Below are 26,130 nucleotides of genomic sequence, written 5' to 3' on the forward strand. Positions count from 1 at the left end.
AAATGATACAGAGAGAAAAGGAAATCCTCCCTCCTTCTCACTTTTTCTCCAAATCTCTCAGTTGCCTCTTCAGAGGCAACCCCAGTTTCCAGTTTTTTTACCTGTTTGTGAGAAATACATATTCTACGCACACACACACTCCTCTTGTCTATTTTTATACAAACTAGGGCCTTCGGTATGATGATCTGTTCTGCACCTTGCACTTTATGCATCTTGCTGGTCCTTCCACGTCGGTTCATGTAGACTCCCCTGGTTCTTTGTAACATCTGCAGAGCTCTCCCTTGCCTTCACGATCACCATCTGTTTAACCAGTCTTTAACGAGGGAATTTCAGTCATTTCCAATCCATTACTACCACAAGCAATGCTGTAACGAATACCTTTATATGTCTATCTTTGCGCGTGCCTATCTGCCTAATAAATCTTAACTGGTTGCAGGTCAAAGGGCACCTGTATTTCTTATTTAGATCAATATCCAAGCTACCCTTGACAAGGCTCCTTCCGATTTGCATGACCTCGAGCAATGCCTGAGAGATAAAGTGAGCCCAGGTAAAGACACACCTGATCACATTACTCCAGACTTCAGGCACCCAATCCCACCCCCAGCTGCATGTTAGAATCACCACAGGGAGATTTCAAAGCAATCTTACAGGTGGGGCCCCAAACCCTGAAGTTCTGGTTTCACTGATCTGGATGTGGGCCAAGCGCTGGAGTTCAAGATGTGTGCAAATGCATTCTGGATGTGGCAAAAGGAACTGGGCACATTCGATTAAGTTAAGGATCTTAAAATCCAGGGATTATCCTGGCTTATCCAGAGGGCTCAGTGTAATCACAAGGATCCCTATCAGAGATCAGAGAGAGGTGGAAGGGTCAGAGAGGAGATGTGAGGACAGGCGTAGAGGTCTGAGTGATGCCGCCACCAGCCGAGGAATGTGGGCAGCCCCCTGGGGCTGGGGACAGTCTGTCCTCTGTCGCCCCCAGCAGTCCTGACGACATTGATCATAGCCCCTTAAGACCCACATTGGATTCCTGGCTTTCAGAACTACAAGATAATACGTTTGTGTTGTTCTAAGCCACAGTGCAGGATCCCTGGGTGGTGCAGCAGTTTAGCGCCTGCCTTTGGCTCAGGGCGTGATCCTGGAGACCCAGGATCGAGTCCCACGTCGGGCTCCCTGCATGGAGCCTGCTTCTCCCTCTGCCTGTGTCTCTGCCTCTCTCTCTGTGTATGTGTGACTATCATAAATAAATAAATAATTAAAAAAAAATTTTAAGCCACAGTGCTTGTCAGTTCTATCACAGCAGTCCTGGGAGACTCACTCGTACGTGGTGACCATGGCCCATCCCTTATCAGAAAAAATTTGGCAGTTCGCAGCCCCTCAGAAGAGACAGAGCATGAGCTGCCAGAGGCTGTCCTATAACCAAGACCTGCTGGAGAGGCCGAGGCCAGGCCACCTTCCCTGGTCACATGAAACGGAGGGATCCGGGAACAGGAAGGCAGTAGCATTACCTTAAAAGATGTTTGGAACTTTCCAAGCCACGTGGAGGAACTCTGCAAGTGGTCTGGGCAGGGCCTGGTAGGGCTTGAATACCAGGCTCCAATCAAAGGTCCTCTAGCCTGGGCAAAGTGATAGCACTGGGGCTATGGAAAGAGCACTGGACCATGAGTCCTAACTCAGCCTGGCTCTGCCACTGACTGGCCATGAGAGCTCTGAAAATGATCCCCTCGTCCCCTCTCTGAGATATGAGGGGCTTGTACTAGAGCAATCCCTTTCTGTCTCTCTTTTTTAAAAACTTCTTAACAGCGTTTAAAACTTTGTAAACTCTTGTAACTCTTGTAAAACTTGTAAACTCTTTCTTGTGCGACTTGGGCAGAAGTTAAGATAATACTCAGAATAACAGCAAAAATTTAAATGGGACTTCCTTCACACCGGGTGCTCTTATAAGAGCCTTACAAGTGAAAATTCACTTGTTCGGTCCTCACAACAAATCAATAGGTGGGGGCTATCGTTTTCATTTCATAGATGAGGAAATTGAAGCACAGAGAGGTAAAAAACTTACTCAAGTTCACCCAGCAGGGAAGTGTTAAATTCTTGATTTAGGGGCACTTGGGTGGCCCCATCAGTTAAGCATCTGACTCTTGATTTTGGCTCAGGTCGTGATCTCAGGGTCATGAAATCAAGCCCCATGTCAGGCTGTGCACTGGGTATGAAGACAGATTCAGATTCTCTCTCTCCCTGTCCCTCTGCCTCTTCTCTCTTTTTCTCCTCTCTCCCCCTCTCCTTCACTAAAAATTAATTAATTAATTAATTAATTAATTAAATTCTTGATTTGGGACGCCTGGCTCAGAGGTTGAACTGTGCCTTTGCCTCAGGTCGTGATCCCGGGGTCCTGGGATCAAGTTCTGCATCGGGTTCCCCTGTGGGGAGCCTGCTTCTCCCTCTGCCTATGTCTCTGCCTTTCTCTCTGTGTCTTTCATGAAAGAATAAATAAATCTTTAAAACAAATTAATAAATAAATTCTTGATTTGAACCCACGCACTCCAGATGCAAAGAGGACTGACTGAGAGGCTGGGACAATTAGCCAGAGGTTAAGGTGGGATCAATAATAAACAGGGGAAGGTAGGGAGACAGGGAGAGAGAGAGAGAAGGGGGAAAATCCAGCGTGAGCTGGAAAGATCATTTTGGAATCTGGTTTATGAGAAGTGTTGGAGGAGCCCTGGAGTCTGAGAGAACTGGGGAGTCAGGGGAAGGGTGTAGAGCACGTCCATCACTAACAGGTGCCCTGCGGTCTCCCTCAGTGTTCGGAGGGTGAAGCCTGGGCCATGTGGGGTCCTGGTATTTTTGGAGTCACACTCAAACACTCACTACAGGAGACCAGTCAGAGAGGAGCTGCCACATTGAGGCAGGGAGTCCCACCCCCAGGTCGAACTCAGTCTCTGTGTGTGCAGATTCCAACTGGCAAGGTGACCTTGAGCAAATCTCTCGCCTGGACCTCCCGGCCTCATCTGCAAAATGGAACTGATAATAACTCACCTTCGGAAGCCAAGAGACTGGGCCCCAGAACCTCTTAAGAAAATTAAGAAGAGCCAATGTACATCGAGCACCTACAGGGGAAGATGGCTCTGCAGTCTGCACCATCACGGCTTCGACTGTCCTCATCTGACCACTGAGAAAACTAAGGCCCAGAGAGGTGAAGGGAATGACCAAGGACACACAGCATGGTGGTGCAGAGCTGAGGCTAGGACCCAGGTCCTGGAATTGGGCCTCCTCCGGGAAGCCAAACCATGAAGCCAAACCCACAGCAGAAGCCTCTTCCGTGGCTTCTGATGTGACCTCTCTGAACCATTTCCACAGGTTTTACAAACAAGGAAACTGAGGCTCAGAGGCACTAAGTCACCGGCCCAAGATCACCTGGCTATTCACCAGGGAGCAGGGGACCTGGGCGTGTGTGACTCCACACTCACCCCTCCTCCTAGTCCAGCACACAGCCTCTGGAGCTCCCACCCGGCACTCTGATGCCGGGCTTCTCTGGCTGAACCTGTCCCTGGGCTGGTGAGAAGCAGGAGAGTCCCCCCGGCAGCCTTTACCCGAGCACCTCCGCATCATCAGCAACCCCCAGAACCTCCAGGGTGCGGGGACAGGTAGCTGCAGATGCCCCGGCGCTCTGCTCCAAGTCGCCCTCTGCTTCTCCCGAGTTATGCTCCTCCTTGGAGGGGAGGGAAGGACAGCTCTCCTTGCCTCCCAGGCAGTTGGCAGAGCCGCGGCGGCTGCTGCTGCTCCCGGCAGCCTGGTGATGGAGAGATTATTTCTAAGCCATCCCCCCCCCCGCCCCCGCTTCTCTTGCAGGACCACACTGGCTGTCCCTGTGGGGCTCGGAGCGCAGAGCCCACTGCTGAAGCAGGACAGCTGGCTGGCGCCTTCCCAGCATGAACCCCTTGGACTCTCACCTCTCACGGGGGAACGGGCTTCGGGGTCCTTGTAAAAACCCCAGCCCACTGCCCGGGGGCCGTGCTGTGGCTGCTGGAGAGAGATGCAGAATGAATGTACCTCTGCTTTCGGGAAGAGGCAAGGCAAGAGAGGTTGGAAACTAACTCTGCCAGAAACTGCCGTGTTCAGAATTTTTCTTTTCTTCTCCTTCATCTCCACCACGAACCTGTCTCTTCTCCGGCCACTGAGACACGGGCTCCCCTCGCCCGGCAGAGAAACAGCTGGAAAAGGTTCCCTGAGACGAGAAGGTGAGTTAAACTTCAGGGGAGGAAGTTAGTGTTTGCTGCAGGGCTGGGGGTTTGCAGGACACTGTTACCATCCTTGTCCAAAGCTCTGTTTTGAATGAATCCCTTTCCTGGGCTCTGGACGGAGTTGTGTGCACCTGCTGTCTCGGGGGGCCGTGGATGGCAAAGTTGGGTCTGCGCAGTGAATGCAGACAGGGCAGGTTTTTTCTTTTCTTCTTCTTCTTCTTTTATCTTTTCTTTTCTTTTTTTTTTTTTTTTTTTTTTTTGGTAGTGGTGGTGGGGGCAGTGTTCTAGAAAGAGCCCCAGGCTGGGAGACAGAGTCCAGGGTTGGATTTGGATTCACTGCGTGACCTTGGACAAGTCACTTCAGCTCCCTGAGTCTGGGGCTTTGCACTGGGAAAATGAGAATGCTCGGGAGGGACTCCTCAGATTTCAAAACAGTCTTTTCTCTCTGCAGGCTGCTCATCTTCCTCTGGCCATACGTTGTAAAGGAAGTAATGCATGCAGAGTAACAGAACGCTGCGTGGTGAGCGAGTGTGAAATGCTCGGGCTGTGATTCAACTCTTCGCTGCCTGCCGGAATCCAACTGGCTCTGAAATTGAGAGGAACTTTTATTTCCATTCAGCTGTCGAGTTCTTCTCTTGATTGGAGTGCATATTGGAATGTAAGGTTATAGATGCTCTGGAAACAGCTCTGGCCAGAATGAATAGTGTAGGAAATGGTTGCAGGGTGCCGAGGATGACAGAGGTTTTGGAGATTTTTTTTTTTTTTTAAATGCACGGGCTACATCTAAAACCCTTATTCTAGTCAAGTGCCTCAAATAAGTCTGAAATGGAGAGAGCATTAGAGGCCCCTTCACCTTGCAGATAACAAGACCGAGGTCCAGAGAGGGGGAGTCACTGGTTTAGGGATTCATGGCAAGGGGGGCTACAGGCCAGCGCTCCGAGAACGTGGAGCACAGCTGTCATTGATAGCAAAGTCCGAGGAAGCAAATAAGGTCATTGTGGAGCTGCTCCTACGGGGCAGACACTCTGCCAAGCACTGTCACATTCCTTATTACTTTACCTTTCGGTGCCTCAGTTTCCTCATCTGTGAAATGAGCATACTAATGTTTATGTCGTGTTGTTGTGGTGGTGAGTTAATATAGAGGAAGCAGGTAGATTGGTGCCTGGCATCTGAGAAGTGTTCTAGAAGTGTTCCGAAGTAACGCCTCATGTATATTATTGCACATAACCCTCCCCGTGCCCAGGGAGATGGGTCCTCAAACTACCCCAGCCTGTAGGGATGACTCACGGAGGCTGAGTAATCCGCCCGGGCCGGCAGTCCCTAAGGGATCAGAACCCAGCGGTGAAGTCAAGAAACACTCTTAAGCTCTATTTTACCAACTGTGCCTTGTAAGTTTGGTACCAGACTTGTCATTGGCATGAATGAAGCTGAGATCAGAGAGGTTAAGCCACATGCCCAAGACTGCAGAGCCTGGAAGTGGCACAGCTCTGACCCGGGAAGGGATGCCATCGTCTCCTTTTGTTCACAGGTAGATCCCAGGTGCGTAAGAGGTGCCCAATAAACCCGTGAAGCAGCGGCAGCAAAGGGAACAGGAGGCAGTGTCCTGGCCCGAGACTGATTTCTCCCCATTGTCTTGCAGAACATCTCCAGCGATGCCCATGCCCTTCAGAGCCAGGGGGCTGCCTCCCGGCCATGGCCACCGGACCTCCTGCAGCCCCCTGAGTCCGCTCCTGCCTGGCCCCCTGCAGCCGCCCCCCGCCAAGGGCCTTTACTACCGCAGGGCCCGCCAGGTGGGCGCCCTGGACGCCTCCCCGGCCGCGGACCTGAAGAAGGAGATCCTGGTCAACGTCGGGGGCAGGCGGTACGTCCTCCCCTGGAGCACCCTGGACGACTTTCCGCTGAGCCGCCTGAGCAAACTCAGGTTGTGCCGCAACCACGAGGAGATCTCACAGCTCTGCGATGATTACGACGAGGACAACCAGGAGTTCTTCTTCGACCGGAGCCCCAGTGCGTTCGGCATGATCGTGAGCTTCCTGGCGGCCGGCCGGCTGGCCCTGCTGCGGGGGACGTGCGTGCTGTCCTTCCGGGAAGAGCTGGCCTACTGGGGCATCGAGGAGGCCCACCTGGAGAAATGCTGCCTGCGCGAGCTGCTCAGGAAGCTGGAGGAGCTGGCCGAGCTGCGCCAGCAGGAGACGCTGCACCTGCGGCAGGAGGCCAGGCGCCCCTCGGGGGACCCCTCTCGCTGGGGGGTCTTCATGCACTGGCTGCGGGAGACCGTGGAAAACCCGCACTCCGGGCTCCCCGGCAAGGTCTTTGCTTGTCTGTCCATCCTCTTCGTGGCCACCACAGCGGTCAGCCTGTGTGTCAGCACCATGCCCGACCTGAGGGCCGAGGAAGACAAGGTGAGTGGCCCCTGACCACCGGGCATTGGGCCCAGTGCCCACGGGACTTAGGGGCCCATGAAAATGTCTAAGTATCTTTAAAAACAACAGAAAAAGAGATTATCATCTAGTGTGGATTGGATGCATTTTTAGACCAATGCAGTTGTGAAAGATCATTTTTAATATTAATTAATTTATTATTATTATTATTATTATTATTATTATATTGGAGGAAAAGGCTCATGGAGGGCCAAGGGCCCACAAAAGTCATGAGGTGGCTTTGCCCCATAGTGGGCACGGTATTCACAAGCCCCCCCATGGTGTTCGCGGGCCAGGCAGGCCCGGCTTGCCTCTCCCGGCTCTGCGGACCACAGGCAAATTGCTTCAACCCCCTGAACCTTGGTTTCATCCTCCGCAAAATGGAGAACCATCGCTGTGAGGGTTCACACACTCCACACACTTACAACGTGTTTGCTGAGCGGCTACTCTGTGCCATGTACTGTCCCTGGCCCAATCCCTGCCTCCTTGAGCCAATGTGGTGGGTATCCCAGCTCCACATTCAGGTGGAGAAAGCGAGGCACCGGGCCTTTAGCTTTTTCCTTGGAGTTACAGAACCAAGATTCTTGGCTCTCAGTTTTCCTGCTTGTTACGTGGGTCCTGAGCCTCCCAGTCAGTCTCACTGGATGGGGGGAACTCAAGGATGAGTTAACTTCTAAGTTACTGTGCCCCAGGAAGCAACAGCAAAATAGGTTATCCTGCCCACTCTTGCTCTCTTTTTCCAGGAACTTGTAGGAGATTCCCCAGGGGCCAAGTAGTCTGAGAAATGACATATGATCTTAACATTTCATTGGGAAGTTTATTAGAGAGCTTGAAACTCAGAACTGGATTTGTTTCCTAATTGAAAATGTTGCTCCTGTCCTGCTCTACATTCCTCCATGGTTCCCCCTCACCCTAATCACGGAACTTACATTACAGCAGATGGAGGGAACTGATAAATAGAACACATATATATGATGAATGAACCCTGTGGATGGCCCATAATTGTCAGTTGACAATTTAAGGGAAGTTCCCTTCCCTTGAAGATATATCCCAGGGCAATATAGTAGAATCTGGAGAACTTTCCAGAAAGAAAGGACTTAAATGGAGAACCAGACCCTGGCTGGCACAGGGTAGGCTCTCAATAAATATGTGTGGGAATAACATGTATCTTGTGCAACCTATAAATGTTTTGTCCTACAGCAAACCAACCAAAATGTTTGACTTTCAAACAGCTTCCCCCCTACCCCCCCCCCGCCCGGGGGGAGGACCATAGCTCCAAACACAGACATTGTTTTATTCTTTAGCACCAAATCATGTGATTTAAGAGCCTGCTCGTTCGCAGAAATATTTACACTTGGACACTGCAGTAAAAAATTAGGACAAAATAAGTGGCCTCTGTCCCCCGTCCCCAGAAGGACGCCCTTGATCTCAGCTGCTGAGGAAGGACCCTAGATTTCCATCAACCTGTTCCTCAGGGATTTCCCAGAAGCCAGGATTTAGAACGTGCAGAGGGACAAGGTCTTTTCAAAGCCTAATACTCTGAAAATTACCCAAGGTTTGAACCTAGGCTTTGTTGACTGGGGACTCTGGAGATCAAATCAGAGGTCACTGGGAAGCCCGCAGGCCCAGCAGGCCCCAGTCTGGGCTCAGGAGCTCCTGGGATAAAAGGAGGTGATGCCCATGGCCCGGGTCCCCATCTGCGCTTTCACCTTGTGGAAACCACCTCTGTGTGTGCTTGCTCCCCGGAGAGAGAGGCTGGGAGGTGCTATCCTCAAAAAAAGTGTGTTTCCCTGTTTAGATGGTAATTTAAAGAACCAGGAGGCTGGGGAGGCGGTCTTTTTTTTTTTTTTTTTTCCCAAGACTGCTTTACATTTACATAAAAAGACAATGTTCTCTCTAGCACCAAGCTTGTCCGATATTTCGTATTTGCCCTCAGGGATGTTCAGCTGGCCAGCTGCTTCTGGGGGCAGGCCCTGCCAGGAGGCCTGGGGGCCACATCGTCCTGGGGGCCTAGCAGCATCCATCTGTTCAGATGAATTAACACCACAGGGGTCGACAGACACGCCAGGACTGGGACCCACAGACCTCCTCCATCAGACACGGTGTCGTGCTGGGTGGCAGAGGCAGCTTTCCTTTTGCTTTTCCTTCTGCCTTTTTCCAGTGACCTCCCATGGAGTAAACTTGGCAGTTGGGTCTACACTCAAGGTTGGTAAATTACAAAAGAAGAGGGAGGAGGCCCTGTAGACAACAAGGACCATGCCACGTGCCTAAGCACCTCCCAAGTGCATCCAGCTTTTCCCACTTTCCTTGGAAGAGCTCAACCCGAAAGGGAGAAAGCACCGTGCTTATTTATGTGCCCTCCATGAGGCTGGCATTGGATCAATGGACTTAATCTTTGAACAACATTTCAAGAAATAGGTCTTACTACCACCTCCATTTTACAGATGAGTAAATTGAGGCTTGGGCAACATTTATCCTTTTCTTTTTTCTTTTTCTTTTTTTTTTTTTTCATTTATCCTTTTCTAAAGCTCAGTTAGTTATGTGAGCCAGGATTGAGCTCATCTACCAGCTGGTTCTGAAATCTGACTCCTTAGGGTCACACAACACCGACTTTCACGGCTTGGCTGCTCTACCTCTGGTCTGGATGCTCAGCTCCGCAGCATTCGGCATCTCTGAGGCCGCTGGGGTTTGAGAAGCACAGCCCTGTCCAGCAGGATGGTTCAGAGTGCAGGTCCTCTGGGTTTGAATCGTGGCCTCACAACTCATGAACTCAGTGATCTCGGGGGAGTCCCTTAGCCTCCATGAGCCTGTTTGGTCATCTGTAAAATGGGGATGCTCCCGGCCCTCCCCCCATGGGATTATAATGAGGATTCAGAGTGATTTGCACACAGCAGTGGGAACAATGCTGATGCGTGAGAGGCATTTAATAAACATCAGTCCCATTAGTATTCACTCGTTAGGTCCTGGTCGACAGGATATCACAACGTCCCCCCTTCCCTTCATTCAGCAAGCTATTGAGTGCCTACAAATGATGCTCTTCTAGGCGCTGGAGACAGTAAGATACATTTCCTACCTTCCTGGAGCACTTATGCTGGCCATCCCGGTCCCTGGTTTTTAATCGAGGTGAAAATCACATAAGGTAATATTAACCACCCAAAGCTAGACGGCCCGGTAGCATTCGGTACATTTACAATATTGTACAGCCTCCACCTCTATCAAATTCCAAAACATTTCCGCTACTCCAAAATAAAACCCCGTGCCCATTAGCACTCACTCCCCAATCCCTCCCCACCCACCCAGCAACCAGCGCTGGGCCTTCCGCCTCCGTGAATTTCTCTATTCCAGACATTGTACGCAAACGGAATCACACCCCTGTGGCCTTCTGTGACCCCCTCTGTCACTCAGCGTGGTGTTTTCAGAGCCCATCCGCGCCGTAGACTGTACCAGGCTGGGCCAGCACAGGATGAAGATCCTTCTGAGGGCCCAGTAATATTCCACTGTCGCTGCAGGCCACAGTTGGCTTATCCCATCATTCAGGGACGAGTGCCACCGTCTCCGAGGCTCCACGCTTCCCTCTGCCTGTGTCCTCGGTCATGACCATCAAGCTGGTCATTCATCCCCAGCCCCCTTGCCATGTGGCCACGGCCCTGGCCGGACAGCTGGGCTGGTCAGGGCACTTCCCTCCCTCTGGATGGAGCACCTGCTCCGCCTCTCCTGACCGGTGCCTTCCTCCCTGCTGCTACCCGGATCCAGCAGCTAGGCAGTAGCCAGCGCGCCAGGGAGAGGAGCCAGGATCTCTAGCTCCTCGCGGCAGAGTTCAGATCCCAGCATTGCCGCGCCCTGGCTCCGCCCTGAGACCAGTCACCGTCCTGTCCTGTGCCTCTGTTTCCTCACCTACTCAGAAGCCGGTGCTGAGGACCGAACGGTCCTAGCCGTCACGCACCCACCAGCAGGGAGCCACCCCTGGCTGCATTGACACCCCCTTAGGGACTCAGCTCACACCCCTCCGGCTCCTCCACCTGCCCGTCCGCTTGGCCCATCAGCCTCTCCCAGCCACGGTGAGCAGCGGGTGGCTCAGACGTCTTCTCTGTTTCATTCTCCATTCAGTCCTGCGTTCAGCAGACCTTTCCCGAGGGCCTCCTCTGTGCCCGAGACCCAGTGGTGACAAGTACGGGCACAAACCTCTCTCTAGTCCCAGCTCAGCCTTCGCTCGTTTCTCCTCCACTTTAGATTCCAGTCCTGCCCTGGAGGTTTGCTGGGGGCGTTCAGGGACCTTGCTGTGGGAGATGCGCGCTGATCCCAGCGGCGCAAAGCGCTCTCCCTCCTGCCTGTGCTTCCAACATCTTGCTAAGGGCCGGGGAAAGGAGGACGCAGACAGATTTTTTTAAACACCAGGTGGAACTATAGGGGCCCCTCGCTGGAACGATGCCCTTTCTTGGGTGGGTCACCGAAGTCACCCCGTGGGGTGCCATTTCCACCGCCTTCCCTTTCACGGAAAGCCTCATGCTGGAGCCAGCTCACCCTCCCCTGCCACTTTCTCAGATCATGAATCAGCTCCATAAAGAACTGCCTCGCTCTCAGTAGCTTCCCCGTGTTTGGTGACATTTGGTGATTGCTCCAGGGGATTCTTCTTAATCTGGCTTTTCGGTTTTGGGTTTTCTTCTTCCCCCTCCAGCTTCGTCTCCCTATATCATCTGCCCTATATGGGCAGCGTTCCCCACTCCCTGGACAGGACCTACTCCTCCTGCTTCACTGTGGCTCACCTGCTCTTCCTGCTTCATCACACGCCCCTGGCTCCATGCCTGACCCCGACCCCCATCTGCCCTCTGGCCCATGCTCCCAGAGCCCCTGTATTCTAGAGCTGGGGTGCAGGAAAGAGAGGGGCAGAAAGGAGCATGACCCCGGGGGGAGAGAGGATAGAGAGAACTGGCTCCCAGGGAAGGGGTGAGCCGGGCCGAGGAATGAGTCAGCAGGGCGAGGAAGCCACTCTGGACCACAGGCCGGGGCATGGATAGAGGAATTTGCAGGCAGAAAGGAGAAGACCTGAGCTGCTAAGCAGATAGGGACAAGCGCTGAGCTACCAGGGGGTGGCAAGTGGCTGATTCGGGCCTACTTCCATGGCCCCAGGGTGTGAGGAAAGCTCCAAGGTCAAGACTCTGGCCCCGAGTCCCTCCCAGATGGTGTTTCTGGAACTGGCCCTTCCTGCACCTGCATCATCTGCGGGGCAGACTGTCCATATGGGCCCCCAGCGACAGTGGTCTGCCCTTGCAGAGCCCTGCCTGTCCTCTGACCCCAGGGCTGTTCCTAAGCCTAAAGGCTCAGGGCAAAGTCGTGGGGCCCCTCAGTGCCTCACCCACCGACCTGCCTAGCTCAGGCTCGGGCCCTGGCTTCTTTTTTATTAAGACATAATCCGTATCCTACTAGGTCCCCTTGTAGAGTGCACACATCAGGGGTTTTTAGGGTATACTTAGGGGATCATCTCTTCTGTCCCAGAACATTTTCATCCTCCCACAAAGAAACCCTGCGCCCCTGACCCAGTGTTCCCCATTCTCCCGAGCCCCCTTGGCCCCCGGCAATCATCAGCATACTTCTGCCTTTTCTGGACATTTTCTGTAAACGTGGTTTTCTTTTGCATGTGGCTCTCTTCACTGAGCCAAGGGCTATTCATCCACGCTGTAGCAGGTATCAGAGCTTCCTTTTTAGGGCTGAATAATATTCCACTGTGTGGATACAGCACAGGTTGGTTATCCATTCATTAGCTGATGGGTATTTGTGTTTGATTCTGCTTTTGGCTGCTGTGGATAAAGCAGCTGTGGACACGTGTGGACAAGTTTTTGGGTAGAAGGATGTTTTCAATTCCTTCTGGTGTTGAAGAAATATCCAAGTGTAGAATTGCCAAGTCATACAGCAAACGTGTTTATCGTTTTTTTTTTTTCTTTAAACATGTATTTATTTTTGAGAGAGAGAGCAGGAGAGGAGCAGAGGGAGAGGGAGAGTCATAGCAGACTGTGCTGAGATCATGACCTGAGCTGAAACCAAAGGTCTGGAGCTTAATGGACGTGTGTTCAATTTCTGAGGAGCCACCACCCCCTGTCCCGCAGCTGCTGCACCATTTAGATTCTCACCCGAATGCTTGGCATTCCAGCTTCTGCACAGACTCACCCACACTTAATACTTGGTCCTTATGCTCCCAGCCTTCCTAGTGAGTGTGGTGGCATCTGATTGAGGTTTTGATTTCTTTTTTTTTAAGATTTTATTTATTTATTCATGAGAGACACACAGAGAGAGGCAAAGACATAGGCAGAGGGAGAAGAAGCCACCCTGCAGGGAGCCCAACGTGGGACTTGATCCCGGGACCCCGGGATCATGTCCTGAGCTGAAGGCAGATGCTCAACCAGAGCCACCCAGGTGTCTCTCGGTTTTGATTTCTGACCTTGATTGGTTTTCTAACTTTTCATGGTCAAAAATGAGACACATTTATGAAGTAAACAGAATGATGTTGAACCCCCAAGGATCCATGACTCAGTTTCCACCATGAGTCACTCTTGTTCTTTCCTGCTCCACTCCCTCCCCCACCCCAATCACTTATTATTACTGCCATTCACTTCAGTTTTATTTGTAAAATGTACACTCAGTGAAAGGGATAGATCTTAGCTGTACAACTGAACAACTGCGTATGCCCGCATCACCCGCACCTTCTGTTTAACATAGGAAATTCCTGTTCGCCTGGAAAGCTCTCTCGTGTTCCCTCAGAGCCCATCCCTACCCCACACAGAGGTGGCCGCTGTTTGGGTGATTTTGTCCACTGTCTTGAATGTCACATAGATGGAAGAGTGCATCCTCCTCTGCATGTGAGAGCACCCACGGCGTGGCATCGCTCACCCTCTGGTCTTCATAGACCTGACTCGCACTCTTGGCTGCATGGAGCAATCAGAGCAGACCTCTATCCACCGGTGGCGAGGCCCCTCAGGGAGGTGACATCCATCTTGGTTTGCCCAGGACCATGGGGCTCTGGTGACCTGGCACTTTCTGTGCTCAGAGCAGGAAAGATGTGGACAAATCAGGACTAGTTGTTCACCCTACTTACAAAATACAACCAAAAGCTTCCTCAGAGAAAAAGAAAGTTTTTGATTTCCCTCCTATTTTTCTCCAAACGTGGCTGGCCTAGGAATCATTTTCTTGGCTCAGACCCCATAAATCCCCACCTCAAAGGGGACATTTCTCAGAGGACTGGTGCTGGGAGGGTGGTTTCAGGATTTGAGCAGAGTAGCAGCACAGGGTGGTGATGCAGCAGAGGGCTTGCTGCAGTGCAGGGAGGTGGCCGGCAGGCCAGGCCAGAGGGAGGTGGGTAGTGCATGCCTTGAATAGCCAAATGCCCACACAGAGGCAGAGGAGCACCCGCAGAGCCTGTGCACCTCTCAGGAGTCACCTTCTTGAGCTATTGAGTCAATGGTCTGGAAAGGTTCTTCCCAGGCTACCAGAAGTCCTGAAGCCAAGGAGAAAACTTCCAGAATGTTACAACAGTGGCCTTGTAGGGGCAATCTGGCCCAGAGTCTGAAAAACTCCCAGATGCCATTGAGTCAACTGCAGGGCTTGCCAAAATGCAGATTCATGGGCCCCACTCCAGGGTTTGATTTTGTGGTGAGAGCCCAAGAATCTGCATATGTAACAAGCACTCTGGGTGATTCTGATGCAGGGTGTGCTAAATCCACTTTGAGAAATACTGTTCCAACCTCTTCACTGGAAACTGAAGCACAGAGAGAGGCAGGGACCACTACAAGGTCACACAGCAAGTCTGCAGCAAGACTAGGGAGTCAGGGCCCAAAACTTGTGGCACTCCAGGATTCTTTTTTTTTTTTATTGTATTTATTTATTCATGAGAGATATTATAGAGAGAGAGGCAGAGACACTGGCAGAGGGAGAAGCAGGCTCCTCGCAGGGAGCTCAATGTGGGACTCGATCCCCAGACCTCGGGATCATGCCCTGAGCTGAAGGCAGAAGCTCAACCGCTGAGCCATCCAGACATCCCACACTCCCAAATTCTGAAGCAAACCCTAGATGGTCAGGGCAAAGACCTCTTGTATGTTTGAGAAGTTCTTCCCCTTCCTGTAAAATCCAGGGAAAGGAGAAGGGTACTGTTGCCCTTGTACTGACCAGGCCGGCTGTGCCCATAACCAGTGGATCATCTCACAAGGATGGCTACCGTGGTAGATACAGTGAGAGATACAGTGCATCATCTGTAACCTGTGCATCATCTCGCACACATAGCCACAGTATATCGTGTGCCTGCAGGTGCAACAGCCTGCTCACTTCTGTGTGCCCATTTCCATTCACCACACTTCTCCCAGTGTAGAGAACCACAAGTCCAGAGAAGACAATGGATCTGCAGTCAGTGGAAGTGTGGGATTTGAACCTGAGTCACAGACACAGACAGGCACATTGAGATGGAGACAGACCACCCCATTTTCTCTCTTCCTCCAGCCTCTAGACATAAAAAGAGCATTTCGTTTCAATTCCGTATTCCTGTGGGCGCAGGCAGTGGAACTAAATTCTTTTTCCACTTCAGAGGTTTTTAATCCAAAGAAAACTGAAGTTGTCAACATCTTACTTTCCACTCAGGCAACTAGCTTTGGTCATTCATTCACTCATCCATCATATATATATGAGTGTGTGTGTGTGTATATATATATATACACACATATATATACATATACATATATATATATATACACACACATATATTACTTCTGGAAAGTTCTACGGCGCAGATTCAAACCTCAATCAACTAAATTAAGATTCTGAGGTCCTAACCAGGACATCAAGGGGTTTCAAAGCCCCCAGATGATTCTAATGTACAGCCAAGGCTCAGAACCACTGTGCCAGACCAGAGCTCCTTGAACTTCGATGTGCGCATGAATCACTTGAGAGATTGTTAAGATGCAGGTTTTGATTCCTTAGGGCTGGGGTGAGGCCCACGATTCTGTGTTTCTTACAAGCTCTCCAGGGAAGCTGATGCTTTTGGTCCGAGGGCCATGCTTTAAGTGGCACAGGGGCCAATGGAACTCTCTATTGGGAGCCAGGAGCCAGGCAGGGAGCATGAATGATGCAACAGTGAATCCACAGTAGCCCCCACCTAGCTGCAATCTCCAGAGGGCAACAGACCCTGTGTGAATAGTTGCAATCATCCATCACAGGGCTGTACCGGGGACACAGGAGCTCTCTCTGCCCCACCAGGCTCCAATCTCCCAGAATTGACATCTGCTTCTCTACTACTTTACCCCCGGAGCCTCGGAGCCTAGTACAGATGAGCCCTCCATGCATTTTTGTTGGATGAATGAATGAAGAATGGTAGGTAAGGAAGTTACAAAATACCATGCAGTGGCTGAGAGATCATCTACTATGTACGTGAGCTCAGGCAAGTCATTTCACTGCTTGGAACCATATCCTCGGCATAAAATGGGGTCACATTGCCTGCTCATGACATCACATGTAGCAGAAGTGACAACACTAGAACAATGCATGGAACACAAAAGGGGCTTAGATTAGTGAAGGTGAAGGTTGGTTGCTATAACAAAGAGGCCCCAAGATAGAATGGCTTTAAACAAAATAGATATTGGGTGGTGGGCACCTGGATGGCTCAGTAGTTAAGCATCTGCCTTTGGCTCAGGTCGTGATCCTGGGGTCCTGGGATTGAGTTCTGCATCGGGCTCCATGCAGGGAGCCTGCTTCTCCCTCTACCTATGTCTCTTACTGCCTCTCTCTCTGTGTCTGTTGTAAATAAATAAATAAAATCTTTAAAAAAATGACAAGAAAACAAAATAGATATTGGGGCCCCAACTCTTGATTTCGGCTCAGATCACGACCTCAGGGTTATGAGACGGAGCCCCGTATCTGGCTCTGCACTCGGTGTGGAGTCAGCTTGAGATTCTCTCTCCTACTCCGTCTGCCCCTCCCCTCCCGAAAATAAAATTAAAAAAAAAAAAGATACTGATTTCTCTTGCAAAGAGGGATGAGGTGAGTGAGCAGCTCTCAGTTGGAGACTCAAGATTGTTTCCACTCCATCCCACTTCCCACTCCATCCTCTCCTGGGGCATTGGTCCAATCTGTAGGTTCTAGGCTGGGTTGCAGGGCCATGTGGGTTGCCCCAGCTGACAATGAAAAAGTATGTAGGAACTCACACCAACATCCTAAGTCCTGGGATGGGAGGTGGCACACATCACTTCTGTTCACATTTCATGAGTGGGTTCTTTGTTATTTGGCCACACTTTGCTGCAAGGGAGGCTGGAAAGGGTGGTCCCCGATCTAGCTGACTGGCCACGTGCCCGGCCACAACTCGAGAGCTATCTAAAAAGGGGATTTTGAGAGTCTACAGCACACGGAGCTCAATTGAGATCGAGAGATGATAGGTAATATACAAACAGAGAAAAACTATATGGTATAAATAGAATCTATATAGAACCTATAGATATATATGGTATTGATACTGATGTCGATGTCACTACAGATACAAGGAGTCACTTCTCGGCATGGTTTCTTCCTCCCTTCCCAGCGCTGCCGCCCACCACTCTCATCCTGCATTTTATCGCCTCCCCAGGGTGAGTGCTCTCAGAAGTGCTACTATATTTTCATCGTGGAGACGGTCTGCGTGGCCTGGTTTTCCCTGGAGTTCTGTCTGCGGTTTGTCCAGGCCCAGAACAAGTGTGAGTTTTTCCAAGGCCCCCTGAACATCATCGACATCCTGGCCATCTCCCCGTACTACGTGTCCCTGGCGGTGTCAGGCGAGCCCCGGGAGGATGGCGAGAGGCCGGGCGGGGGCTCGTACCTGGAGAAGGTGGGGCTGGCGCTGCGGGTGCTGCGGGCGCTGCGCATCCTCTACGTGATGCGCCTGGCCCGCCACTCGCTGGGGCTGCAGAGCCTGGGCCTCACCGTGCGCCGCTGCACGCGGGAGTTTGGCCTGCTCCTCCTCTTCCTCTGCGTGGCCGTCACCCTCTTCTCCCCTCTGGTCTACGTGGCCGAGAACGAGTCCGGGCGGGTCCTGGAGTTCACCAGCATCCCGGCCTCCTACTGGTGGGCCGTCATCTCCATGACCACGGTGGGCTACGGAGACATGGTCCCGCGCAGCGTGCCGGGCCAGATGGTGGCCCTCAGCAGCATCCTGAGTGGGATCCTCATCATGGCCTTCCCAGCCACATCCATCTTCCACACCTTCTCGCACTCCTACCTGGAGCTCAAGAAGGAGCAGGAGCAGCTCCAGGCGCGCCTTCGCCACCTGCAGCACGCCGCCACGGCCAGTGAACACGAACTCCTGGGTGACGTCGACGACCTGGTCCCAGAGGGCCCCTCCTTGCCCACTAACTACATTTAACTCAAAACCCTCCATGAAAAGGGCAGGACTGCAACTCAGCGCCCTCAGCTGACCCAGCTAGAGAACACCAGGTGTAGACCGTCTGGTAGGATGTTTCTAGAGCTCCAGGGTCTCTCCCAAAGCTGGGAGGGGCTCAAGGCCACAGCTGTTTGCTTGTTGTGATTCTTGACCCCACCGGCCATGGCAATTCTGGCTATCATTATGGATGCTCCCTGCCTTTTCCCCCCTCTCTGCACCTTGCTGAGCACATTGGCTCTTTCTGTTAGGTCAGCCATCCTCCACTCCTCTTCCTCCCCTGCAGTCTTCCATGCCCCAGGCTGGGTTCTGGATGCACAGAACTGACCCTACAGAACTCCATTCCTCCCCCTGAGGCTCTCTTTCCAGGCTCACCCTACCAACAGGAACCAGAGGGGTCAGTTACTGCAAACCCCTCTGATCAGATATCGCCACCCAGCCCTATCGCAGGTTCCAGCAGAGATCAATATGTCCTCTCCCCACTCACCATCGCCAGTGGCATTTCCCGAATGCTGCTGCCTCCTCCCCGGCTCTGGAAGCTTTTAGCCAAGAAGGCAGAACTGGCCTCAGTGCTAAACCCCATATTGGGAGCTGGTGGCCTGCCATTCCTCCTGATGTGCCTGGAACCTGGGCAGGCATGCCACTTGCCAGCACAGCAGGCCCTCCTTGGCCAACTGGACTCTTATTGGGACATTCTCCAATTATCCAGCTCTTGGCCCTGACAGAGGCTAACTCTTGCAGGGCACTGCATTGTCCCTGGAGAGAACCATTCCTGCTGCTGGTTCCTCCAGCCCTGAAGAGACCTCGGCTTTCCACCCTCAGCTCAGCCAGCCACCGCAGATGCAGTATAGCTTCAGTGCAGAAATGTGAGCAGCCTTAGAATCTGCCCCTTGCCGCCATGCACGACCAGTGTAAATTCCTCCGCTTTTATTTAAGTATGTTTGTCAATTTAGGTATTCATTCACGAACAGATTCAGCCCTTTGCATCCAGTGGAGGAAGCAGAGGCAGGATCAAGTTGTTCAAGCTAAAAGCAGTGTGTGCTGAGGCCAGAACCATGAATCCTGAGCCACCAGCTCACAGAGGGCTTCACCCAGACCCAGGAGGGGTTGAATGAGGAGGAATGTTCTGGGAGCTAAAGTTGGGAGGGGGTGGGAATGGGAAGGTGGTAGGCTGTGAGGGCTGAGCAGAGGATCTGGGCTTTCTGGTAGATGCTGGAGGAAGCAGTGATGTGGCTACACAGCAGGTGTGGATGAAGACGGTTAGGCAGCGTGCAGGGAGACCTTCGTGGGGCAGAGAATGACCAAGTGGCTCAGACAGGTTCTGAGGACCTCCTTCCTCTAATTATTAGTTGTATGAGGAGTGCCAAGTCCTGGTGTCACTTATTTTCTGGGGGAGGCCTCGATGGCACCTTCCTTGAATGACACAGCTGTGCACATTACAGTTGGCTGGAAACCCACTGCAGAAGGCGCACTGGGACATGCACCACATGGAATGGTGGTGGTGAGGTTGTCAGGGATGGGTGGATCCAATGTCATCTGTGTGTAAGCACGCCAGTGTTTCATCATCGGAGACAGCTTGCCTGCTCTTCATTCATTCTGCTGGCATTTAGTGCAGGCCCACCATGTGCCAGTCACCTGCCTTCCTCTGACTGCAACACCAGGCACCACACCAGCTCTGGCCCAGGGCAGCATCCTGTACAAGCATCTGGCTGCAAGCTAGCCTCATCTCGAGGGTAGCCCTCATTCCCTTCTGGGAACCCTCCCAGCTGAGAGGGTAGATGCCTCCATCCCTCCAGACCCTCCAAATCTACAGGTCGACCCCAGTCCTTCCCACACTGACATTTCACCAAGGAAGTTCTTTGCAGAGTGGCACGGTGGTCACACACAAGGAAAGCCCCTCTGTAAAATCCCTACCCCATGCCATCTGCCCCAGGAAGTGAATAGCATAGTCTCATGAGCTTTGGGTGCTTGTGACCTGAATGCTCACTCAGGCCCTGATTTTCACTCTCTGTGACTGTAACTCCTTTCCCTCTGCCATATGTGGGGCTTTGGCCAGATCTGTGATTTTTCTGACAGGGGCTCTGGCAAGACCCTCGGGGTTGCTTTGTGCACAGAGAGCTCTGCATCCCAAGGTAAAACATTTGAAAAGAATGATTTTGAAAAGGATGAAGAATTTCTAGACACCCTCCCACCTCTAGCCAGGTCCCCTTGAATTGAGGTGGGGAGCTCACCTCCAGAACCAAGGAAGAATCCTCGACAGCCCGTAGAAGGCCTGGGAGCCACATCGGACCCCACACCCGGCCCTCCCTCTTCTCCTGGGAGGCCTTTTTTTCTGTGCTGCATGTGTGCCTGGTGCAATAATTCCTCACTGCAGTTCTGCCCATCCTGTGATGGCTTCCACCTAGGCAGCTCCATTCTTTTCTGGTTCATATTCCAGCCATCTGAGCAAAAGGGTGCCAGGACTAAAAGAAACCTAGGTAAGCCCATCCCCAACCTTACAAGATCCTACAGCATCTTAATACATGCCCGGTGGAAATTCTACCAAATTAGAAGTGGAAAATTAGAATTGATTGCTCACATGTGGGGTTTAATTAAACGCTCTATTTTTTTCTCCCCAGTAATAGCCCCAGGGACTGGTCTAAGTAGAATTTGTCTAGCCAGCTTCCCTTCATGCTGATTGGATGGGATAGAGATGACAAGTGAGTTGCTAGGTGGTCTCTTCCTCCCCACTGGCTGAAAGGAGTCTTGCCAGTCCCTTAAGGGCTTGTTTTCTCTGAGGTCAATGGGCATGAGTGCGGCCAAAGGTTGAAATTTTCCAGCCAAAGGCAAAGGGTAGCTGGCCCTTTACTTCAAGCAATTTTATGTTGTGTCATAGACGTAGCTCCCACAGATCATTTTATTATTATTATTATTGTTATTATTATTATTTTCATTGAAGTGCAGTTGACACACAATGTTACATTAGTTGCAGGTGTACAACACAGTGATTGAACAAGTCTATACATTATGCTGTGCGCACCCCAAGTGTGGCTACCATCGGGATAACTTTAAAATGTTGGTCTCTAACCAGAGTCGAGCCCAAGAAGTGACTTGGGGATGGATAGGTTAATTCTTCAACCTGGTGCCAGTGGGGGCTCCACCCACTGACTCTATTTTGAAGGCTTATAGGACTTGAGAAATTGGTAACTGGACAGCTCATCAGAATACTATGTAAGCAGGGAGCTTCCATGAGGGGGTCTGTGAACCTCTGGAGATTATGTGAATCTCAAAGTGCATAGTTTCAGAAACCAGTCCAACAATTTTTATCAGATCCTCAAAGGAATCCATGGCCCCTATGAAAGGATAAGAAATTACTAAGTAAATCAAGTCTCATATTTTAAGGTGAAGGGACCAAGGCTCAGAGAGGGAGAGCCACCTGCCCAAGGCCACACAGCCAGTTTACTTCATTAAATCCAAGCATCCTGGTTTCCAGCAGAATACTCTTTCTCGTGTACCATGCTTTAGCACTTAGGCTCTTCTGAAGGGGGCCCAAGCCCTCAAAGAAAATATTCAAGACAAGAGTACAACAAGAATATAATTTTGCCGTGCTACCCTGAGTAGAGTAAGCAGGGTTGTGTTGGGGTACCTCCGGCACAAGCTGTCACCCTTCCTTTGTCATATCACAGTGGATATGGTGACTGATTCCACTGGCCCTTCCTTTTCTCACTGATCCCATGGAGAGGTTGGACCAGGTGGTTAGGAAAGTCCCTCCAGGCTTGGACAGAATGTGATTCTGGGTAGCAACTTTCACTGCAACAATCTATGCCACGGAGGGCCAGGTAAGATGCCAGGAGAAAGGTAAAATAAACAAACCATAGTCCCTGACTGTCCACAGAACTACTCCCTTAGCAAAAATCATCAAGTAGTTCAAGTTTGAATAGAAAGTCACTGAGATCTCTGTCCACCAGCTGCCCACCTCGTTCCTACCCACCCACCTGGGCTCCTGGCCCCCAACCTGAGGCCTGCAGGTGCCTGGCTAAGCAGCTGTGCCTGCCAGCGCCTGCCTCTCACCAGGGGCACTGGACGCTGATAACTCTTCCTCATACTGATACGTGAATAATGGGCTGCACTTCCTGAGTGATTACTAGTCACTAGGCAACTGATTCTTTAACATTTTATTTGGGAAACATCAAACAAAAAATTTGCAAGAACAAAATCAGTACGTACATGCAATACCTGAATACACCTCTTTTTTTAAAGCATGTTTTGCCATTTGCTTTGCTTTATCATTTACTATCGTTTTATTATATATAAATAGTAAATTTTTTTGACCATTTGAGAGCAAGTTGACTACATCACAGCCCTTTTAGAACTTTGCTTTTAGAACTTTAGATTGTAGGGGCACCTGGATGGCTCAGTCCGTTAAGCATCCTACAGTTGGCTTTGGCTCAGGTTGTGATCTCAGGGTCCTGGGATGGAGCCACCCCACACACTTGGGGCTCCACATTCTGCAGGGAGTCTGCTTCAGGTTTCTCTGTCTCCCCCTCTCCCTGCTTGTGCTCGCTCGCTCTTGCTCTCTCTCTCCCTCTCAAATAAATAAATAAATAAGTCTTTAAAAAAAAAAAAAAACAACTTAAGAATGTAGCACTAGAAGGTCTGTCAGAAAACCATCAGTCCAAGAATTCTTAGCAGAGAGTTTCCAAGACGGCCAGTGAGCCTCTGGAGGTGACAAGCCACAAAGCATGTACGTACATGCATTTCAGAGTGTGAAATGTGAAGTGATTTCTTGGATTCTCAAAGGAATCCATGATTCACCCAAAAAATAAAGGGGGGGGAAGCCCGAAAGTAAATCACCTCTTTCATTTTAAGGTGGAGAGCCAAAGAGACCTGGAATATTCGGGAGCGGGGGGGGGGGGGGGTCTCCCTCTTAAGAACAAGGATATTCTCAGTTACCAACATCAGGACATTTAACCTTGGCACAATATTTTAATCTAACCTATTGTCTGTTCCAATTTTGTCAGTTGACAAAATAATATCCTTTACAGCTTTTCCCTCAGCAGGACAGGTCCAGCATTGACTGGAGAAGGCATTTATGCGGTCTATCTCTTTAGCTTCCTGTAATCTGGACTGTTCCCACAGCCTTCTGTGGAATTTCTGATGCCGAAGTCTGGGATGAATATAGCCCTTCCTTTCTAATAGAATGTGCCTCATTTTGTGTCTGTCCCGTATCTCTGCATGCCCAGACTGAGGCTCTGCACCCCCAGCCAGCCTCGGCATCCATGTGCTGGTGTCCCTCTCAGGGTGTCACATCCAAGGGCACCGTGCCCCTCATTGAGGATGTGCAAACCCTTTGTCTGGGAGGTGACCCCAGGAAGTGCTGGCATGGGGTGGAAAGTAAGAAAGGGAAAGGGAGCCAGGGAGAGCTGGCTGGGCCCAAAGGCATTCAAAGAAAAACAGAATTAATTGACTGTGATCATGCAGGCCAGGTAGGATGTGCCAGAAGGCCAGGTGTGCATAGGCCACGCCTGGGAGGAGGAGAGAGTGTCCTCCCTGCAGATGAACTAGTCCCTGAGGCTCAGAGCAGGACTTCTCTCTTCACCTGTGACCAGGAGGGGACCCGGTGGTGCCCTTCCCTGACCTGCCAGTTGGGGAGCAGCCGGGCCCACAGATTCTTAGAGCGAAAGAATCTGCCCATTTTACACGTGTGGATGTGAGGGCTGAGGGAGGGGATGTAATGGGGCAAACCACACAGCCCGAATTGGCAAAGCCGGGCCTGCCAGGCTGGTGCCCTCGGCTCTGATCCTCGGCCGGCACCTGCTCTATCCGGCATTTGATGTCTAACCGAAGGGGCACCTCCAGGAACATGATGTTGGTTAAAAATAGAACAAAGGGCTGTCCCTGAGAGCCCTGTGGCTCCCTGGTCATCCAAGGGGCCCTGGCTGAGGCTGTGCTCACAGCCCTGCTCCAAACAACACGTGAAAAACGTGGCGTGACTTTCATAACTCACCTTTGCTCTAAGCGGGACAAAACCAAGGGCGACTGGGAACGGGATGAATTTGGGCGCCCCGTGCTAAAATTAGCCAATCTCGCAGTTCAAAGGCTTCCATGTACTTGGCCAATGACCAGCTTAAACTAAGATCCCCTGAGGAGCTCAGCAGTGTCACCTGGCGCCTTCCTAAGCTTCAGGGCTCCCGCGCACCCTGCGACTCCGAGAGAAACATTAAACAATGTTAAAAAGTGACGCTGTGGCTTCTCTGCTGTATTGGGGCAGGTCTAGTCATGGGGCCACCAGGTGAGGGGTGGTCGGGGTCAGGGGGTCACCACCCCTGGGCCGCAGCAAGACCATTCAGGGAGGGACGATCGTCGGGTTCTGGAGCAGTATCTCCAATGTGTCTGCCATGTGCCAGATGTTGTTCTAGCACAACGGAGATGGTAGTTAGCACAACAGATGCTGCTGTGGTCCTGAGTGGAGGGGAGGTGGGGAGGTAGGAAGTCAGGCCACAGGTAAGTCCAGAAGGACATAAACAGGACAAGCATGGCTTGTGGTAAGTCCTAGGAAGGAAGAGGGCGGTGTGATGACACCAGTGACGTGGGGGCAGGTGGGCGCCTAATGCAGACAGGCTTCTGGGGAGGTCTATCTTCGTTCTTTCAGATCTCTGGGCTCCCCCAGAAGCAAACTCTGATTCAAGGATTTACACGCAGGTGGTTTATTTGGGACATGATCCTGACAAGCACTGGCTGGAGAGAGAGAACTGAGCTGGAGAAGGGAAGGCAGCCCATCCAGGGTGTAGGTCAAGCCCACAGGCAATTGGAGTTGAAGGCTGTATGTACTCCAGTTCTCTGGGAGAGAGTGTACCCAGGAAAATGCCAAGGGTTTTGGTATGAAGGTAAATTTCCCTCTCATCAAGACTCCTGTCCCAGCGTCCAAACAGGCACAGCTGGACACTTTCTAGGATATGCCCATAAATATCAGTTTGGAGGGGCTTCTGGGTGGCTCAGTTGGTTAAGCATCCGATTCTTGATTTCGGCTCAGGTCATGATCTCAGCATCATGAGATCGAGCCCCTTGTTGGGCTCCATGCTGGGCGTAGAGCCTACTTGGGATTCTTTCTTTCATTCTCCCTCTGCCCCTCCCCAACTCCCACTCATTCTCATGCTCTCTCTCTTAAAAAACAAAAATAAATCAGTTAGGAATGTTTCATTTCCAAATACAGGAAACCCTGCCCAGACTTTGCAAAACAAGCAAACAAAAGGAGACGTACTGGCTCTTAGAAGTGAAAATCCAGATGGAGTCAGGTATGGTTTGTTCTAGGAGTTTGACCAATGTCATCAGCATCAAACCAACTCAGAGTCTCTGCATCCCCCCTCTGTCTCCCTGGGTGTGTCAGCTTCACCCCTGAGGCTCCCCTCATGGCCACAAGATGGCTATCCAAGCTGCAAGTCTCACACCCTCACTTCCCCAAGACCATGGAAGAGAAAAGCCTTTTGTTCCCCAGAATCCCTAGCATGTGTGTCCATTGAGTCTTAAGGCAGAGCAGCTTATGGCCATGCCCCTGAAACAACCACGGTGACCACGCTGATTGGCTTAGGAGAGTTGTGGCTCACCCTGGAGAAGACAGGCTCAATCTCACCGAAACTACATGACTGAGAATGAAGAGGGTGAGTTCCCAGAGGAAAACCACGGCACCCTTCCAAGAGAGACAGAAGGAGGTGCTGGGCAGCCATGGCATCATTTGGAATAATCACAGTGTCTGTGGGATGTCAGCTGTGTGATGTCGGCACTTCCCACCCCATCACCTCACACCCACACCTGGATTCCCCCAGCTCTCTCTGAGGAGGGTGCTATTATCCCCATTTTATAGACAAAGCAACGGAGGCACAGACAAGTCAGGTGACCGTTCCAAGTCACCCAGCCATCAGCGAAGGGCTCAGGATTCAAACCCAGCCTGTGTGGCCCCAAACTCCGTGCTTCAAACCTCTCCTTCTACTGCCTTCCTGGAGCCTCTGGACGATACCCATGTGTCCCCAATGGGCTTTCTCTCACTACAGAAAAGACACTGAGATCCAATAACACCCTGTAAGATGGTATTCCAGAATGAGATGTTTTTTCAAAGAGT

The 26,130-nt window shown here is 51.4% G+C and overlaps 1 protein-coding gene across 2 annotated transcripts; it reads left to right on the forward strand.

Annotated features, from left to right (window-relative positions):
• The first annotated feature begins 3,563 nt into the window (after positions 1-3,563).
• Positions 3,564-24,255, forward strand: KCNG4 (potassium voltage-gated channel modifier subfamily G member 4). 2 transcript variants are annotated; one of them, XM_038538146.1, is made up of 4 exons: positions 3,564-4,232; positions 4,687-4,893; positions 5,875-6,637; positions 17,250-24,255. In XM_038538146.1, exons 3-4 carry the CDS (start codon positions 5,888-5,890, stop codon positions 18,018-18,020), a joined length of 1,521 nt encoding a protein of 506 aa, XP_038394074.1. In that variant the 5' UTR covers positions 3,564-4,232; positions 4,687-4,893; positions 5,875-5,887; the 3' UTR covers positions 18,021-24,255. The 2 variants fall into 2 exon arrangements, with proteins under 2 accessions (XP_038394074.1, XP_038394073.1); XM_038538145.1 differs by lacking the exons at positions 3,564-4,232; positions 4,687-4,893 and adding an exon at positions 4,957-5,774.
• Positions 24,256-26,130: the final 1,875 nt, after the last annotated feature.

Source organism: Canis lupus, chromosome 5 (assembly GCF_011100685.1).
Source record: "Canis lupus familiaris isolate Mischka breed German Shepherd chromosome 5, alternate assembly UU_Cfam_GSD_1.0, whole genome shotgun sequence".
NCBI lineage: Eukaryota > Metazoa > Chordata > Mammalia > Carnivora > Canidae > Canis > Canis lupus.